The sequence below is a fragment of the Ursus maritimus genome, unplaced genomic scaffold, assembly GCF_017311325.1.
Source record: "Ursus maritimus isolate PB19 unplaced genomic scaffold, ASM1731132v1 scaffold_5, whole genome shotgun sequence".
NCBI classification, from domain to species: domain Eukaryota; kingdom Metazoa; phylum Chordata; class Mammalia; order Carnivora; family Ursidae; genus Ursus; species Ursus maritimus.
In genome coordinates this window covers 80491459-80509508 of record NW_024426663.1, presented here as the reverse complement: position 1 = coordinate 80509508, position 18050 = coordinate 80491459, and the positions used below count along the sequence as shown (strand labels likewise).

Sequence of the window (18050 nt, the reverse complement as noted above, 5' to 3'; positions counted from 1 at the left end):
GGTGCTGGGAAAACTGGACAGCTACATGCAAAAGAATGAAACTTGACCACTCTCCCACACCATACACGAAGATAAACTCCAAATGGATGAAAGACCTCGATGTGAGACAGGATTCCATCAAAATCCTAGAGGCGAGTATAAGCAGCAACCTCTACGACATCGGTCACAGCAACCTTTTTCATGACACTTCTCTAAAGGCAAGAGAAACAAAAGAAAAAATGAACTTCTGGGACTTCATCAAGAGAAAAATCTTCTGCATAGCCAAGGAAACAGTCAAAAAAACTAAGAGGCATCCCACGGAATGGGAAAGATTTTTGCGAATGACACTACAGATAAAAGACTGATATCCAAGATCTACAAAGAACTTCTCAAACTCAATACATAAGAAACAAATAAACAAATCATAAAATGAGCAAATATATGAACAGACACGTTTCTAATGAAGACATACAAATGGCTAACAGACACATGAAAAAATGTTCAAAATCATTAGCCATCAGGAAATTCAAATCAAAACCACACTGAGATACCACCTTACGCCAGTTAGAATGCAAAAATTGTCAAGGCAAGAAACAACAATTTTTGGAGAGGATGCAGAGAAAGGGGATCCCTCCTACATTTTTGGTTGGAATGCAGTTGGTACAGCCACTCTGGAAAACAGTGTGGAGGTCCCTTAAAAAGTTAAAAATTGAGCTACCCTATGATCCAGCCATTGCACTACTGGGTATTTACCCCAGTGATACAGACATAGTGAAGAGAAGGTCCATAAAGCACCCCAATGTTCATAGCAGCATTTTCCACAATAGCTAAATTGTGGAAGGAGCTGAGATGGCCTTCAACAGATGACTGGATTAAGAAGATGTGGTCCATATATACAATGGAATATTACTCAGCTATCAGAAAGAATGATTACACAACATTTGCTGCAACATTGATGGCACTGGAGGAGATTATGCTAAGTGAAATAAGTCAAGCAGTGAAAGACAATTATTATATGGTTTCTCTCATCTATGTTACAAAAGAACTAGGAAGGTCAGTAGGAGAAGAAAGGGATAAAGAATGGGGGAGGTAATCAGAAGGGGGAATGAAGCATGAGAGACTATGGACTCTGAGAAACAAACTGAGGGCTTCAGAGGGGAGGGGGATGGGGGAATGGGATAGGCTGATGATGGGTAGTAAGGAGAGCATGTATTGCATGGTGCACTGGGTGTTATATGCAACTAATGAACCATAGAACTTTGCATCAAAACCAGGGATGTACTGTATGGTGACTAACATAATATAATAAAAAATATTATTATATAAAAAAAGAAAAGAGAACCTAGAAATGGATCCTCGGCTCTTTGGGCAACTAATCTTTGATAAAGCAGGAAAAAACATCCAGTGGAAAAAAGACAGTCTTTTCAATAAATGATGCTGGGAAAATTGGACAGCTACATGCAAAAGAATGAAACTTGACCACTCTCTCACACCATACACAAAGATAGACTCCAAATGGATGAATGACCTCGATGCGAGACAGGAATCCATCAAAATCCTAGAGGAGAACATAGGCAACACCTCTTTGACATCGGCCACAGCAACTTTTTCATGACACATCTCCAAAGGCAAAATAAAAAAATGAAAAAATGAACTTGTGGGACTTCATCAAAATAAAAAGCTTCTGTACAGCCAAGGAAACAGTCAAAAAAACTAAGAGGCAGCCCACGGAATGGGAGAAGATATTTGCAAATGATACTACAGATAAAAGACTGGTATCCAAGATCTACAAGGAACCTCTCTAACTCAATACATGAGAAACAAATAAATGAATCATAAAATGGGCAGAAGATATGAACAGACACTTTTCTAATGAAGACATATGAGTGGTAACAGACAGTTGAAAAAATGTTCAAAATCATCAGCCATCAGGGAAATTCAAATCAAAACCACACTAAGATAACACCTTATGTCAGTTAGAATGGCAGAAATTTCAAGACAGGAAACAACAATTGTTGGAGAGGATGTGGAGAAAGGGGATCCCTCTTACATTGTTGGTGGGAATGCAAATTGGTACAGCCACTCTGGAAAACAGTGTGGAGGTCCCTTCAAAAGTTAAAAATTGAGCTACCCAATGATCCAGCCATTGCACTACTGGGTATTTTCCCCCAAAGATACAAATGTTAGTGATCTGAAGGGACACCTGCACCCCAAATTTTATAGCAGCAATGTCCACAATAGCCAAACTCTGGAAGAAGCCCAGATGTCCATCGACAGATGAGTGGATAAAGAAGATGTGGGGTGTGTGTGTGTGTGTGTGTGTGTGTGTGTGTGTGTGTGTGTGTAATATTTCTCAGCCATCAGAAAGGATGAATACTTACCATTTACATCGACATGGATGCAACTGTAGGGTGTTCTGCTGAATGAAACTAGGCAATCAGAGAAAGACAATTATCATATGGTTTCACTCATACATGGAATATAAGGAATAGCATGGAGGACCACAGGGGAAGGGAAGGAAAACTGAATGGGAAATCATAAGAAAAGGAGAAAAACTATGAGAGACTCTTAACTATAGGAAACAAACTGAGGGTTTGGAGGGGAGTTGAGTGGGTGGAAGGGGACACTGGGTGGTGAGCATTAAGGAGGGCACATGATGTGATGTGCACTGGGTGTCATATGCAACTTATGAATAATTGAACTCTACATCTGAAACACATGATGTACTATATGTTGTCTAATTGAATCAAAAAATATTATAAGGGCTTTAACTAAAAATATAGACAACATGCAAGAAGACATGGAAAATAAACAGAGAGTTGGAAATTCTAAGAATAAAGAAGAACGCTAGAGTTCAAGCACACTAGAAGAAAGGAAGAATGCGTTCGATGGTCTCATTGGAAGACTGGACACTGATGGAGAAAGAATCTCTGAACCTGAGGATATGACAAGAGAAACTTTGAAAACTGAAAAGCAAAGAGAAAAAATTAGGGAATAAAGGAACAGAATATCCAAGGATTGTGGAACAACTGTAAAGGTGTAACAAGTGTGTAAGGTGAATACCAGCAGGAAAAGAGAGACAAGAACAGAAGAAACAACTGAGGCAGTAATGGCAGGAGAATTACCCCAAATTAGTGTCAGACAGCAAAACAAACAGCCATCAGGGAGGGTTAGAGAGCACCACACAGAGTAAGTGCAAACAACTAAAACCAATCAAACAAAAAACACCCAGGTATACCACATTCAAACTGCAAAACCACCAAGGGTAATAGGAGAATGGGGACAAGAAGTCTTCTTGGAACACCAGGAGAAAAGGAAACGGGATAGGAGAAAACGGTAACTCATGCTGCTCCCGTACCCTGGTCATCAGTTCTCCACAGCTGAGATAGATGCCACAGCAGGTAGACCATGGATATTGGGGCATTTCCTATGGTACTTGGAACCTGGAAGACACTCGATGCACTAATCACCCCTAATCTCCCATAGTTAAATGCACAAACCTCTCCGCCTCTATGGCTACCACACTTTGGCAAAGCTGTAGCCTCAATTCCAGTGGAGGACAGCAGAGCTCGAAGTCCCCAGACCCTTGTGCAAAGGGCTGAGCTCTGGCGCCATGGAGGAGGTGCCTTTCTGGTGTCCCTGCCCTGCCCTGGTTGACCTTCACAGTCAGGCAGGAGGGCAACTCCTGCTGGAAGAATTCCTACCCATGTATAGCTGTGGCATTGAAGAAGAAGTTCCTGAGCTTCCAGGAGATGGGCAGCCCACAAGCACCAGCTGCTTCACCCTCCTGTGCCATCTGTCTGGCAGGCATGCTGGAAGGCTCTTCTTGGGCCTGGGATACCCAGTGATGCCCACGTGCCTATCTCCTCCTCTGAAACCCCCAAGGATGTGGGAATTAATCTGGGGTGGTGAAGTGGCTCTCCGAGTGCCACAGGAGATTTATGGTTGTGAACAATATGGAGGATGGAGAAGCCCAGGCTGCACAGTCTTGGATCCTGAGGAGGGGGCTGTGGGGCTGTGGGGTTTCACCTCCTTGAAAATGGGAATGATGTTGAAATTCTGGGTGGACCTGGAGAGGTGGGCAGTGCTCCATGTGGAGCTGCACTGAGGCATCCCCAACCTAGACAGGACCAAGGGAAGGTGCAGGAATAAACGTTGGGCAACACGTACAATGGTCTATTACACATACACTCTGTAATGCATTTGAAGTTAGACAATTACTTGAAAAAATGCTTCCTTAAAATGGCATACAGTTGTAAATCATTTTAGGAAAAGGGTTAATTACTGACGCACATGCGCATTTTAATTAAAGCAACTAACAAAGAGCTCAGAGTGCCAAACAAGTTAAATGTCATTTCTCATTTTATCCCTCATACAACCTTGTGAACTAACAATATCTTCAGCTCCAATAAGGCACAAAGTTCTATGGGCTTGACCTTCAAATTATATTTGAAACCTGTCAACTTCTGCAACCTCCTTTATGTCTATCCTGGTCCAAGTGCCATCATTTCTCACCTGACTTATTACATGACCATCACAATGGACCTTACAAAACAGCCACAGTAGTTCTATGAAACCTTAGGGTGGATCATATCTCCCCTCTGCTCAAAGTCTGTCCATCTTACAGTGACCTACTAGACCCTAGGCAATGTGGGCCTAGGGCCTCTGGTCAGTTCTCTTTAGCTTTATTCCTGGATCTCTCTGCTCAAGAAGACTGTCCCCTGTGCCTGGAACACATAGTATCTGTGGCAGACTCCCCCAGGACAGGATCTTGCCCTCTCCCTCACATTCTATGTGCACCCCCACATAGTGCCTACATCCTCCATGGACTCTTAGGAAGTCAATGCAGGTCTCTTGAGAGTAGTGTGAATGAGTAATGGTGGGGATATATTTAGTCCAGTGTGTTCAAGAAAATCATTGCAGGGGTTCCTGGGTGGCGCAGTCACTTTAGTCTCTGCCTTCGGCTCAGGTCATGATCCCAGTATCCTGGGATTGATCCCACATCAGGCTCCCTGCTCAGTGGCAGTCTGCTTCTCCCTCTCCCTCTGCCGGCCATGCCCTCTGCTTGTGCTCTTTCTCGCTCTGTCTCAAATAAATAAAAAATACTAAAATAAAAAAAAATAGATGAAGATCTTTGCAGAAGACATGGTTAAGAGACTATTTCCCAAATGTCTCCAGAGACCCTGTGTTGGAAACTATAGAAACCAGTTCCTGCCAGAGTCCTCTTACACATCACTCCTGTTCCACCTGTACTCTCAATGATCAAAAATCAATCTGATCCCAAATTACCTCCTTTGCATGTAATAACATGTTGGTATCCTCTGTAATTTCTGAAGTGTGGTGCTGTCAGCATAGGTGGTAGACTACAAAATATTCTGGCCATTTTTCTCTGAGATTTTATACTTTAATACTTGTATGTAAAGCACAATTGCAAGAAGGCACAAAAATCTTTATGTTGCTTAATAATATAAGATACATGGACATGAGTTTGTATTCCAGGAAGTAGTTCATAATTAGTAAGTAATTCGTGTCAGAAACGTTGGACTTACTTTACATGTAGCTATGATGGTACAGATCACAAAGGGAAGACCAGAGAGAGAAACAACCTTGCCCAAAGTATCACAGCTCCTCTATGCCAGACTCTACCATCATGTACCACATTTCAGTGCACAAATGAGTTCTGAATTGGTTCCCCCTCCTCACTCACTTTCAACATACAACTCAGAATAAAGTAGGGAGAATGGAACTAATGCATCTATGGGCCTTTGTTCCATGGAAATCGTTGTGGCTCAGTGTGGGGAAAGATTCATTATGTAACTTGTCATGTACCATCTGTTACCCTGACATCTTCCATCCAAATGATTTTCTGATTACTTAGCTCACAGCCTTGCCCCAAACAGCCAGAGAGGCCCAATGAGCACAGAGGAAGAAGAGGAGCCAAAAGAGAGCCTGAGCTTGCAGAGGAAGGGGAAGACCAAGACAGGAAACCTCCGAAGGGCAGGCATGCCTACACTCCTCATCTATCCAGAATCTTCCTCAGAGCCCTTTTTACCTCCCTGTTCCTCAGGCTGTAAATGAGTGGGTTGAGCATTGGAGTGAGGATGGTGTAGAAGATGGAGGTGGCTCGATCTCCCACTGGTGTCCTACTGGAGGCCCGCTGCATGTAGCTAAACATGCCTCCTCCATAGTATAGGCTCACGACAGCCAGGTGGGAGGAGCAAGTGGTCAGAGCCTTCTGTTTGCCCTCTGTGGAGGGCATCCTAATGACAGCTGTGAGGACCCGGGTATAGGAAGCCACTATGACCACAAGGGGCAACAGCAGCATGAGCACACAGCAAGCATAGATGAGATCCTCAAAGAATGAGGTGTCAGCACAGGAGAGACGCAGCAGGGCAGGGACCTCACAGAAGAAGTGGTCCACCTCCAGAGAGCCGCAGTAAGGGAAACTGAAGACCACGCTCACGTCAATCACACTGTCGGACACACCAACCATCCAGGATGCCATGGTCAGGAGAGAGCAAGCCTTCCAGTTCATGAGCACAGGATACCGCAGGGGGTCGCAGACTGCCGCATATCGGTCATAGGCCATGACTGCCAAGAGGAAGCACTCTGCTCCTCCGACCATGACCACTAGGAAGATCTGGGTAGCACAGGCACCCCAAGATATGGACTTACTTCCTGACAGGAGATTGACTGCCATCTTGGGCACCACTGTGCTCATTGCAATCAGGTCCATGATGGAGAGCTGGCTGAGGAAAAAGTACATTGGGGTGTGCAGGTGCCTGTTGGCCTGGATGAGCACAAGGAAGAGGATATTTCCAAGTAGGGCCACAGCAGAGGCCAGAAGGACAAGGGAAAAAAGGAATAAATCATATGTTGAGTAGCCAAACAGGCCCAAAAGGATGAAGTCTGATAGGGAGGTATGGTTCCAGAGCTCCATGGCCGAGACCCTGAGAACAAACAAAAGAGCAAACCAATGAAGAAACTACTCATGTGGCATGTCCAAACACCCATATCCTGTTTCTCCTAAAAGATAGAGCCCAGGCCTCTGACATGGCCCCACCCATTACTCCTGCAGTGAAAATCCATTTGTTTCTCAGCTACCCTCAGATAGTTACCAGCATGATTTGATCCTTACTTCTCTAAAACACCAGGGAGCCAGAGAATGCAAGGGATGGAGAGAAAGGGTGTAAATGGCAGGTGATGAGCTGTCGAAGTAGGACACAGATTTAAGAGGGTGGTGAAGTACTGGGGGACAAGAAAGAGAAAGGAGGAGATAAAGGGGTGAGAGGTGCAAGGACAAATCCAAATTTTTAAGAAGAGAAGTGACTCTCCCCTCTTTTCTCAGAGCATTTGCTTTAGAAAACTTATCATTGTAAGTTCCTTGTTTCTCCAAGGTGTCTAAACCTTTTAAAAGCTAAGTAAGCTTCTGGCCCGCTCTGACCCAGGAGTGTCTTTTTCAAAGACCTAGGATCCATCTCCTTGAAATGGAATCATCAAGGAAGGTAGCACCCTTATCTCCCAGGCTCTGTGGCAGAGGAAGACCCTAACATCATCAGGCACCTTGCTCTAAGTGGCCAAACTACCTCTGCTCATAAACTGTGAGAAGTTTCCCCCCCCTTTCGATAAAGCCAATCAACTAACACAGACTGCCACACCCACTACCTGCTGAATGAACTGTGTGACAAATGATATTGTCAAGTCCTCCTAACTTGAAGACTAGTTCTTGTTTATCTCGAAAGCATATATGTAATGGTTTGTCACTGCCTGACTATAAACGAATGAGATTCCTTCTGTTGTGCAGGCTTTAAACAGATTACCTGTGATGCCCATCACCCTCTAGTTTAATACTTGTTCAAAAATAAAAGTGTTGGGTGCCTGGGTGGCTCAATCAGTTGAGCATCTGCCTTTGGCTCAGGTCATGATCCTAGGGTCCTGGAACCAAGCCCTGCATCAGGCTCCCTGCTCAGTGGGGAATCTGCTTCTCACTCTCCCTCTGCCCTTCCCCTCCTTTGTTCATTTGCTATCAGTCTCAAATAAATAAATAAAATTTAAATAGATAGATAATAAATAAATAAATAAATAAATAAATAAATAAAACAAACTGTTTCCTTTCTCTTGTGTCTTTGTTGAGAGGTTTTCTAGGTTGGGAAGAGATTTTTATTTTATTTATTGATTTTCTTTCTTTCATTTTTTAAAATAGATTTTAGTCAAGTTTCCCAAATACAGGTGCTGCAACAGAGCTAAATGTTGACACTAAATGTATTATTAGTATTTCCTGATGCCAGGATGTCTGGGTGGCTCAGTCATTAAGTGTCTGCCTTTGGCTCAAGGCGTGATCCCAGAGTCCTGGGATTGAGCCCCACATTAGGCTCCTCTGCTGGGAGCCTGCCTCTTCGTCTCCCACTCCCGCTGCTTGTGTTCCCTCTCTTGCTGGCTGTCTCTCTCTCTGTCAAATAAACAGATAAAATCTTAAAAAAAAAAAAAAGAATCTCCTGATGCCTGTCAGGACATATCTCAACCACCCACCACTCTGCTGCTTGGACAGTAGAGAAGAGACTGGGAAATGCCTGTCAGCCACTTGTATATCAATTACCTCCCATAGTGTCAAACCTAGGTGAGTGCGAACCTGGTTAGAACTACTGAATGTTCTAAGACACACTCACTGAATTTACAAAGGAAGGAACAGCCAGTCCTCACTCCACAAATGGTGGGACTCCTGGGGATGCTTTGTGGAAATATGTGGCTTCTGAATTGTGTAATGTCACAGGCAGAATTCAAATATTTTTCTTAATAGAAACAGAAAAGATGATCAAAGAGGACCAAAGACTATTGAAATAGTTCGTGATTGGAGGATGATTATGATCAGAAAGAAAGGAGAAAAAAATGACATTCCAGACCTCCCACAGTCACAACTGGGGTTAGTCATGCTTTTGTCCTTAGGACATCTGGAAATCTGTTTCAGATTAAAAAAAAAAAAAGTATAGATGCACCCAATGTTCACAGCAGCAATGGCCACACGAATCAAATTGTGGAAGTAGCCAAGATGTCCTTGAATAGATGAATTGATAAAGAAGATGTGGTTCCTATGTACAATGGAATATTAGCCATTAGAAAGTACGAATACCCATCATTTGCATCGACATGGATGGAACTGGAAAGGATTATGCTAAGTGAAATAAGTCAAGCAGAGAAAGGCAATTAGAATATGGTTTCACTCATATGTGAGACATAAGGAATAGTGTGGAGGACAATGGGGAAGGGAGGAAAAACTGAAGGAGGGGAAATCAGAGAGGGAGACAAACCTAGAGACTCTGGACTCCAGGAATCAAATTGATGGTTACAGAAGGGAGGGGGTGAGGGATGGGGCAGCCTGGTGATGGGTATCGAGGAGGGCACATGTTGTGATGAGCACTAGGTGTTATAAGCAGCTAATGAGTCATTGAACACTACATCAAAAACTAATGATGTACTTACTATATGTAACAGAACATAGTAAGAAAAAAACATATAGATGCCTTGGTACCATCCCTGGAGTTCTGGATCACTAGGTCTGGAAAGGGTCCCATCATTTATGGCTTATTAAAAAATATATTTTATTTATTTACTTGAGGGGGAGAGAGAGAGCAGGAGCAGGGGAGGGAGAAAAAGACTCCCCACTGTGCAGGAAGCCCAATGTAGCGCTGGATCCCAGGACCTGGAGATCATGACCTGAGCCAAAAGCAGACGCTTAAGGGACTGAGCCATCCAGGTAGCCCTCATATGTGGCTTTTTAAAAGCCCACCCCCCAGGTGATTCTGATGGGGAAAAGTGCACTGGAATAGGGCAATCTGTGAGCATAACTCCAGTCTCATCTTAGACAGTGGTAAGAAGCTATCTAGAGTCAGATCATGGCACTAGATAGGAAAATTCTGGGACATAGTGAGTTACAAGGACATGCCAGCAAAGGGAGCCAGAACACAGTTCAGGGAGGTAGATTCCAAGATAAGCACAGGCAGGAATAGAACACAGCTACAGACACCAGAGTGGCGTGGGCATATGTGTGGCAAGGGCCCAAGAGGACTGCCTGCCAACTTTGGAGCTGAGTCCAGAGACTAGAGAATGGATAATCATTGATACAGTTTTGCCCAAGAAAAGTAGATTACCATCTGTCTGGTCTCTGATGCCAAGAACCTTTATCTCTTGACAGGGGGGAGGTATCTCTGTGTCCAGTCTGACTCTATAGGCTGAAGCCTAAAGTTGGATGAACTTCTCCCACTTCCCAGTCACGTTTAGTCTCTCATGTGTCAGGTCTTCCCTCATCCCCTTCAGCACTTCCCAAATCCATTCAGCTCACCAGGATTCACCTTCTGCTCCACCCTGTGAATCTTGGCACAGATGGGCCAGACCCAAGAAGCATGCAAAGATCTAATTCTCAGCACAATGTGTGAACAAATGGTGGCCTGGGAAAGGCTCTTACACACACCCTTCTCCTAACTCCAAGGCCCCAAATAAGAATTGATGGAACTAACCGCACAAGATGTTCTCCCGTTTCTCGTAAAACTGATGATGAGCTCATGTCCCGGGTTTATCTCTCTAGCTGCAGAGCAGATGTCTCATGGCACCCTACCCAGCTCATAATGAGCTGAGGGAATAGAAGCTCCACACCAAGGAAGAAGCAAAAATTAATGAATTGAATTCAGGACAAAGTTCATTCCCCACAGCCCTCATTCTGAAAAACACCACCCCAGATTACACCTAAAGAAAAGAAGACACCCATGGGATAGCCCCTGACATATCCACTGACACTTCTCTCAGAGTCTTTATCCTTACCTGCCCATGGGGCTGGGAGAGAACATGATCACCACTGAAGTTCAGAGTGAATATCTAAAGCACAATCTGGGAGTTTCATCATCATGCACGAGAGGAAGTAGAGCCTGATCAGTTATTCTGTAAAAATTGTACTGCATTGATGTCTTATATGTTTCTGTATTCAATTATTATTTATTGTTCATTCAACAAATAATTACTGAGCACTGTGAAAATAAATGAAGACCACCCAGATGAGTAAAGAAAAGGCTATTTATTCAATGCTTGCTATAGCAAGGCAGTGAGCCTCTCTCACTTGTATGTTGGCGAGTCTCCATGAGATATAGAGGAGTGGGAAAGCTTTAGAGTAGAAAAAAGAGAAGATTCAGGTCTGCTCTGATTGGAGACTGTTGGCATGGGGAAGCTGGAGGGGGGCTAACTAAAACCAGGGGGATTAGTTAGGGGTACATATTTGGATTTCTCTGGTCTGTCCTAAATTGGAAGTAGGAACAAAATTTAGGAAAGCTTCCTGTTACTAAAACTGTTAATTTGCGGACTATTGCTACAGGAAGTATTGTTTAGCTTCCTAGATTGTTACTAAAGTTAGTGAACTACTTCTTCCAAGTTGGACGGTGGCAGCTGGTTCCTGAACTGTTCATCATAGATGAGGGATTTGGTTCCTGGGCAGATTCCTGCAGTATGTGGGTCAGAGTTGTATATTTTCACCATGATCCATCCATGGTCTGTCTTTTATTTAGTCTCTCAGCACCTATAAATGTGACTGACTGACTTCCCATCCTTGGAAGTAGGAACTGGAATCTACATTATGGAGGAGTATCTAGCAGGTGGTTATTTTGCCCTGGAAAAGCTTGAGAAGCATTGAGAGGATGATTAGGTGACCCAGCCTTAAGACCATGTTAGAGGGTGCCCTTGGCTGTCTTTCAATTTCACCTATGTCTTCTGAGAGAGGAATCAGAGGAAAGAGCTCAGATTCATCCTTGAGATGATTCCCCCTGATGCACTGTGCTGTCCATTTTACCCACTTCCCTTGGCAAATCAGTAATGGCTTCTCAGCTACCTTGCACTGCTCTGAGGTCTCCAGTTGGCATAGTGTTGTGTTCCTCGTCTTCTGCTCATTCCTAACCCCAGTTGGTGAGGATCTAGCTCAAAAGAGGTTGGCTCACCCAACATCAAGTTCATCTGATAAACCAACTCATAGGTGAAATCTAAGCCAAAGGAGATGGGAGGAATTTCAGGCTCCCTGCAGTGGGGGCTGGACATCTGTGGTCCTTCTATGTACTTTGAGGAAGTTAACAGTATCCTATCAAGGATGAAGTTGGCCTATAAGAGGCAAGATATAAAATGCTAGGATTCACCAATTTTCTCTTTCTTTCTCAAACTTGTTATCACTTATATATTCCAGGAAAGTATTCAGAATTATGCAAGAAAATGCATCTCTCTGTGCTTTTCTCTCCCCCTTGGCTGTGAAACAGCCCTTCCTTTTTTCAGAATTAATTTAAGGTTTTCTTCGTTTTTAGTTTTCTTCATCTTTATACTTTTCTTGCCCAGTTCTTTGAATATCTACTAGGTTATTAATATCAACAGAAGAGAAGATAGTCTTACACATCCCAACCATCACCAGTTGTCTTAAGTTGGCATAGCTGGTGCTAGGCATCTAGGCAAGTATTGTATTTGAGAGGTGACCCAGAAAGCACATAGAGAAAATCAGAGAGTTACACACGAATGGTAAAGGCTGATACAGGGTAACTATTATGGACAAGTGGGGCTCAGTCCGCTGAGGACTTCAGAGAACACATGCAGCACATGCTTGCAAGTTGTTCACCAGCCCAACGCAAGAGGCAAGAATGCTGCATCATTCCTCTACCAACAGTTGGGTAAATGGGTTGTAGGTTGTACTCAGGTATGTCAATACCCCAGCACCACTGGTCTTCCCAGTAGGCAGTTAACTCCACACCCTGTCCAGAGAAAGTATTCAGGCATAGGGTCAGGGTGTTTGTAGTAAGATTTGCTGTTGTACAAAGCAACCACGATCCCTAGAGCCAATGGGTGGGGCATCAAGAACACCTCATACAATTCTGGACCTAAATCAGCATTTTTATTTTTATTATTTTTTAAAATATTTTTTATTATATTATGTTAGTCACCATACAGTACATCCCTGGTTTTTTATATAAAGTTAGATGATTCATTAGTTGTGTATAACACCCAGTGCACCATGCAATACGTGCCCTCCCCACCACCCATCACCAGCTTATCCCATTCCCCCACACCCCTCCCCTCTGAAGCCCTCAGTCTGTTTCTCAGAGTCCACAGTCTCTCATGCTTCTTTCCCCCTTCTGATTACCCCCCATTCTTTATCCCTTTCTTCTCCTACTGATCTTCCTAGTTCTTATGTTCCATAGATGAGAGAAACCATATGATTATTGTCTTTCTCTGCTTTACTTATTTCACTTAGCATTATCTCCTCCAGTCCCGTCCATGTTGCAGCAAATGTTGAGAAATCATTCTTTTTGATAGCTGAGTAATATTCCATTGTATATATGGACCACATCTTCTTAATCCAATCGTCTGTTGAAGGGCATCTCAGCTCCTTCCATGATTTAGCTATTGTGGACAAAGCTGCTATGAACATTGGGGTGCATATGGCCCTTCTCTTCATTATGTCTGTATCTTTGGGGTAAATACCCAGTAGTGCAATGGCTGGATCATAGGGTAGCTCAATTTTTAACTTTTTAAGGGACCTCCACACTGTTTTCCAGAGTGGCTGTACCAACTTGCATTCCCACCAACAGTGTAGGAGGGATCCCCTTTCTCCACGTCCTCTCCACCAATTGTTGTTTCTTGCCTTGTCAGTTTTTGCCATTCTAACTGGCTTAAGGTGGTATCTTAGTACCTTAAATCAGCATTTTTAAAAAAGGTTTTAAGTTCAAGTTAGCTAACATACAGTGTAATATTATTTTCAGATATACAATATAGTAATTCAAAACTTTCATATAGCATCTGGTGCTCATCAAAAGAGTACTCCTTACTCCCCATGATCTATATAACCCATCACTGACCCACTTCCTTTCTGATAACCTTCAATTTCTCCTCTATAGTTAATACTCTGTTTCTTGGTTTGCCTCTCTCTTTTTTCTGTTTCTCATTTGTTTCTTAAATTCCACATATGAGTGAAATCATATGGCATTTATCTATCTCTGCTGACTTATTTTACTTAGCATAAATATTCTCTAGCTCCATCCATGTCATGGCAAATGGCAAGATTTCAATCTTCTTTATGGCTGAGTAATATTCCACTGTGTATATATTCCACTGCTTTATCCATTCATCAGTCAATGGACACTTGAGCTACTTCCATATCTTGGCTATTGAGATAACGCTACTACCAATTTCAGAGTGCTTGTGTGCCTTTGCATTTTGGGGGTGAATCCCTAGTAGTGCAATTGGATCATAATAGCTCTGTTTTTAACTTTTTAGGATATTTATACCATTTCTCACAATAGCTACACCAGTTTGCATTCCCACAGCACTGTGAAAGGATTCCCCTTCCTCCACATCCTTGTCAACACCTGTTAATTCTTGTGTTGTTCCTTTCAGCCATGTTGACAGGTGTGATGTGATATCTCATTGTAGGTTTGATTTGCATTTCCCTGGTGATGAGTGATGTTGAGCACCCTTTCGTGTGTCTGTTGATCATCTGTGTGTCTTCTTTGGGAAAATGTCTATCCATGCCTTTTGCCCATTTTTTAGGATTATTCATTTTTGGGTGTTGAGTTTTAAAGTTCTTTTTTTCCTTTTTTAATTTAAATTCAATTACTCAAAATATGGTACATCATTAGTTCCAGGTGTAGTGTTCAGTAATTTATCAGTTGTGTATAATAGCCAGTGCTCATCACATCACATAATCTCCTTAATGCGCATCACCCAATTACCCAATCCCCCTACCCACCTCCCCTCCACAACCCTCAGCTTGTTTCCTTGGTTAAGAGTCTCTCATGGCTTTTCTCAATCCCTAGTGACTTCCCATTCACTTTTCCCTCCCTTCCCCAATGTCCTCTGTGCTGTTTCTTATATTCCATATATGAGTGAAACCACATGATAATTTATTTCTCTGATTGACATATTTCTCTCAGCATAATACCCTCCAGTTCCATCCACATCAATGTAAATAGTAATTATTCATCCTTTCTGAGGGGTGAGTAATATTCCATTGTACACATATAGCTCATCTTCTTTATCCATTCATCTGTCAGTGGACATCCCAGCTCTTTCCACAGTTTGCCAATTGTGGATATTGCTGGTATAAATATTGGGGTGTTTAAACATTGTATCTGACATCTTGCTTATATTCATATCCATTAGCTCTATGGCAGAGGATGTCGCCTCTGGTTCTTTTCTTTGTTGTGAGTTCCTCCGCCTAGTCATTCTGTCCAGCAAAGGATAGGTAAGCAACTGAATAGAGTACAAAATATCAATCATGACCCAAGCAAAATGCACCCTAGAAAAGATCTGAAGTGTTCAGAAGCCACCACAGATATGCCAACAAAGCCAAAATGATCCATAAAAATATTTTTTTTAAAAAAGGAGGGAGAAAGAGACTATAATTTTTCATGGTGGACAAAGCAGGGTGATCTGCCTGTTCCTAACTGAATTTTGGTCTGTGTTTTAGAAGACACTATATCACAAAATTGAAAAGAAATAAAAACTTATATGTATATCAAAGTAAAATTGAAAGAAGTGAAAAACAGACTAGAATGAGGCATAAATCTACAAAAAGTCAATGTGACCCCTAAAAAAGTCAAAACTGAATTAAAAATTTGGGAAATAAGAATCTATTTGAAATAGGAAAAAGACTGAAGATTGCTCTGGGCAATCTACCAGGCTGGGTGCTGCCCTAGTGTCCTTCCTGGGGTCGCTGCCACCCTGAGAGCTGTTGCCCAGCCATGGCACAGCCGTTTAGTAACTCCCCGGGGATGTTAAACAGCCTACTCATTCCAATCCTTTTCAGAGTACTCAGACAAAGAGCAGCCTCCCTACCAATCTTCCTCGTGGTTTATGGCAACCAGAGCTGAGAGTCCCTTCTGGACTTGCTGACCATAACCAGTTTCCTCACTTCACTGCTAGGGCACTCTATCAGTTCAGGCTCCCCCATTCTTTCTGGGACTCGTGGGATCCTGAGACCACAGTAATCCACCTAGAATTCTGCCCTACTCATCACCTTGCCTTTTTCAGAAAGGGATGTCTCTCACTGGAGCAGATTTCTAAGGGTCCCGATTTTGCACTCCAGTGTTATATCACTTTCTGGTAGCTGGCTTAAGGAGGCTCCCCAACCTCCATTTATCTTTCAATATTTCCCCTGAAGATTCAAGATTCCACACCTCCTACCTTGCAAAAGTAGTGGTTTTTCTTGTAGAGATCCAGATATATTTAGTTACATCTCAGGTTGAATTTCTGTATGTTCAAAATGGCTTGATAACTATCCAGCTAAATTCGAGGGACCAGATGAAATGAGGTCCCCTACTCTGCTGCCATCTTGCCCTTCCTCCCAATCATGTTGTTTTTCTTTTTCTTATTTTGGGATCTAATTTCTTTTACTAAGCAGGCCCCAAAAGCACCCAAGATTTAGTTTTTCATGTGTTGTTGTTGTTGTTATTATTGTTGTTTTTGCTGTTATTTTCTCTTCTTTCTTGTCAGGATGAAATGATGTGATGGAAAAATTAACCTCAAAAGAAAGAACAGGAAGTAGTACTCACTGCCAGGGATTTAATTAATTAGGATTTAAGTAAGGTGTCTAAACTGATTTTAAAAAGGTTATAGGGGCGCCTGGGTGGCACAGCAGTTAAGCGTCTGCCTTCGACTCAGGGCGTGATCCCGGCGTTCTGGGATCGAGTCCCACATCAGGCTCCTCCGCCATGAGCCTGCTTCTTCCTCTCCCACTCCCCCTGCTTGTGTTCCCTCTCTCGCTGGCTGTCTCTATCTCTGTCAAATAAATAAATAAAATCTTTAAAAATAAAATAAAATAAAATAAAAAGGTTATAAAGATACTAGCTGGGGTTTAAAAAAAGCATAGAAGACACAATCCCTTACAGTAGAGATAAAAGAACTAAAATCTAGTCAGATTGAAAATTAAAAATGCTATTACCAAGATGGAGTCACAAGTGGAGGCCATAAGAAAAAAAATGAGCAAAGCAAAAGAGTGAATAAGTGATATAGAAGATCAAATGATGGAAAATAAGGAAGTTGAAAAGAAGAGGAAAAGAGAACTATTAGATCATGAAGGTAAGCTTGGGAACTCCGTGATTCCATAAAGCAAAATAATATCCATATTACAGGACTCTCAAGGTGAAGAGTGGGAAAAAGGGGCAGAAGGTTTACTTCAACAAATTATAGCTCAGAACTTCCCTAATCTGGGGAAGGAAACAGGCAATCAAGTCTAAGAGGCACAGAGACCTGTACTCAAAATCAACAAAACCAGGCCAATGCATCCACATACTATAGTGAAAATTGCAAATTACAAAGTTAAAGGGAAAATTCTGAAAGCAGCTCCAGATAAGAGGTCTTAATCTGCAAAGGTAGACATGTAAGGCTGGCAGCAGATGTGTCCACAGAGACCTGGCAGGTCGGAAAAGGCTTCCCTGATATATTCCATGTGCTAAATGGGAAAAATATATAGCTAAGAATACTTTATACACCAAGGCTGTTATTCAGAATAGAAGGAGGGATAAAGAGTTTCCAAAAAAAAAAAAAAACAAAAACCAGAAACTAAAGGAATTTGTGAACACTAAACCAGCCCTGCAGGAAATATTAAGCCCACTGAGCAGAGAGAGAGAGACCAAAAGTAACAAAGACCAGAAAGGAACAGAGACAATCTGCAGGACAAGTGAACTTATAAGTGATACAATGGCATTAAATTCATGTCTTTTAATAATTACTCTAAATGTAAGTGAACTAAATGCTCCAATGAAAAGACATAGGGTATTGAATGGATTTAAAAAAAACAAAACTCATTGAGATTCTGCTTACAAGAGACTCATTTTACCCAAAGACACCTCCAGGTTGAAAGTGAGGGGGTAGAGGGGGAGGCGAGATGGTGGAGGAGTATGAGACCTCGTTCAACTGGTCTTCTGAATTTATCTGGATATCTAGGAAAACATTTTGAACACCCATGAAATCAGCCCAAGATGTAAGAATATATACCTGAATCTCTACAAGCAGAAAAGCAACTTCTTTTTTGCAAGGTAAGACCTGTGGAGTTGTGACTT

The 18050-nt window shown here is 42.4% G+C and overlaps 1 protein-coding gene across 1 annotated transcript; it reads right to left on the bottom strand.

Moving 5' to 3' along the window:
• Positions 1 to 5995: 5995 nt before the first annotated feature.
• On the bottom strand, positions 5996 to 7839 carry LOC103656347 (olfactory receptor 2M5-like). The gene has a single exon (XM_008683721.2). The coding sequence runs from the start codon at positions 6917 to 6919 to the stop codon at positions 5996 to 5998; it is 924 nt and encodes a 307-aa protein (XP_008681943.1). The 5' UTR covers positions 6920 to 7839.
• Between the last annotated feature and the right edge of the window lie 10211 nt (positions 7840 to 18050).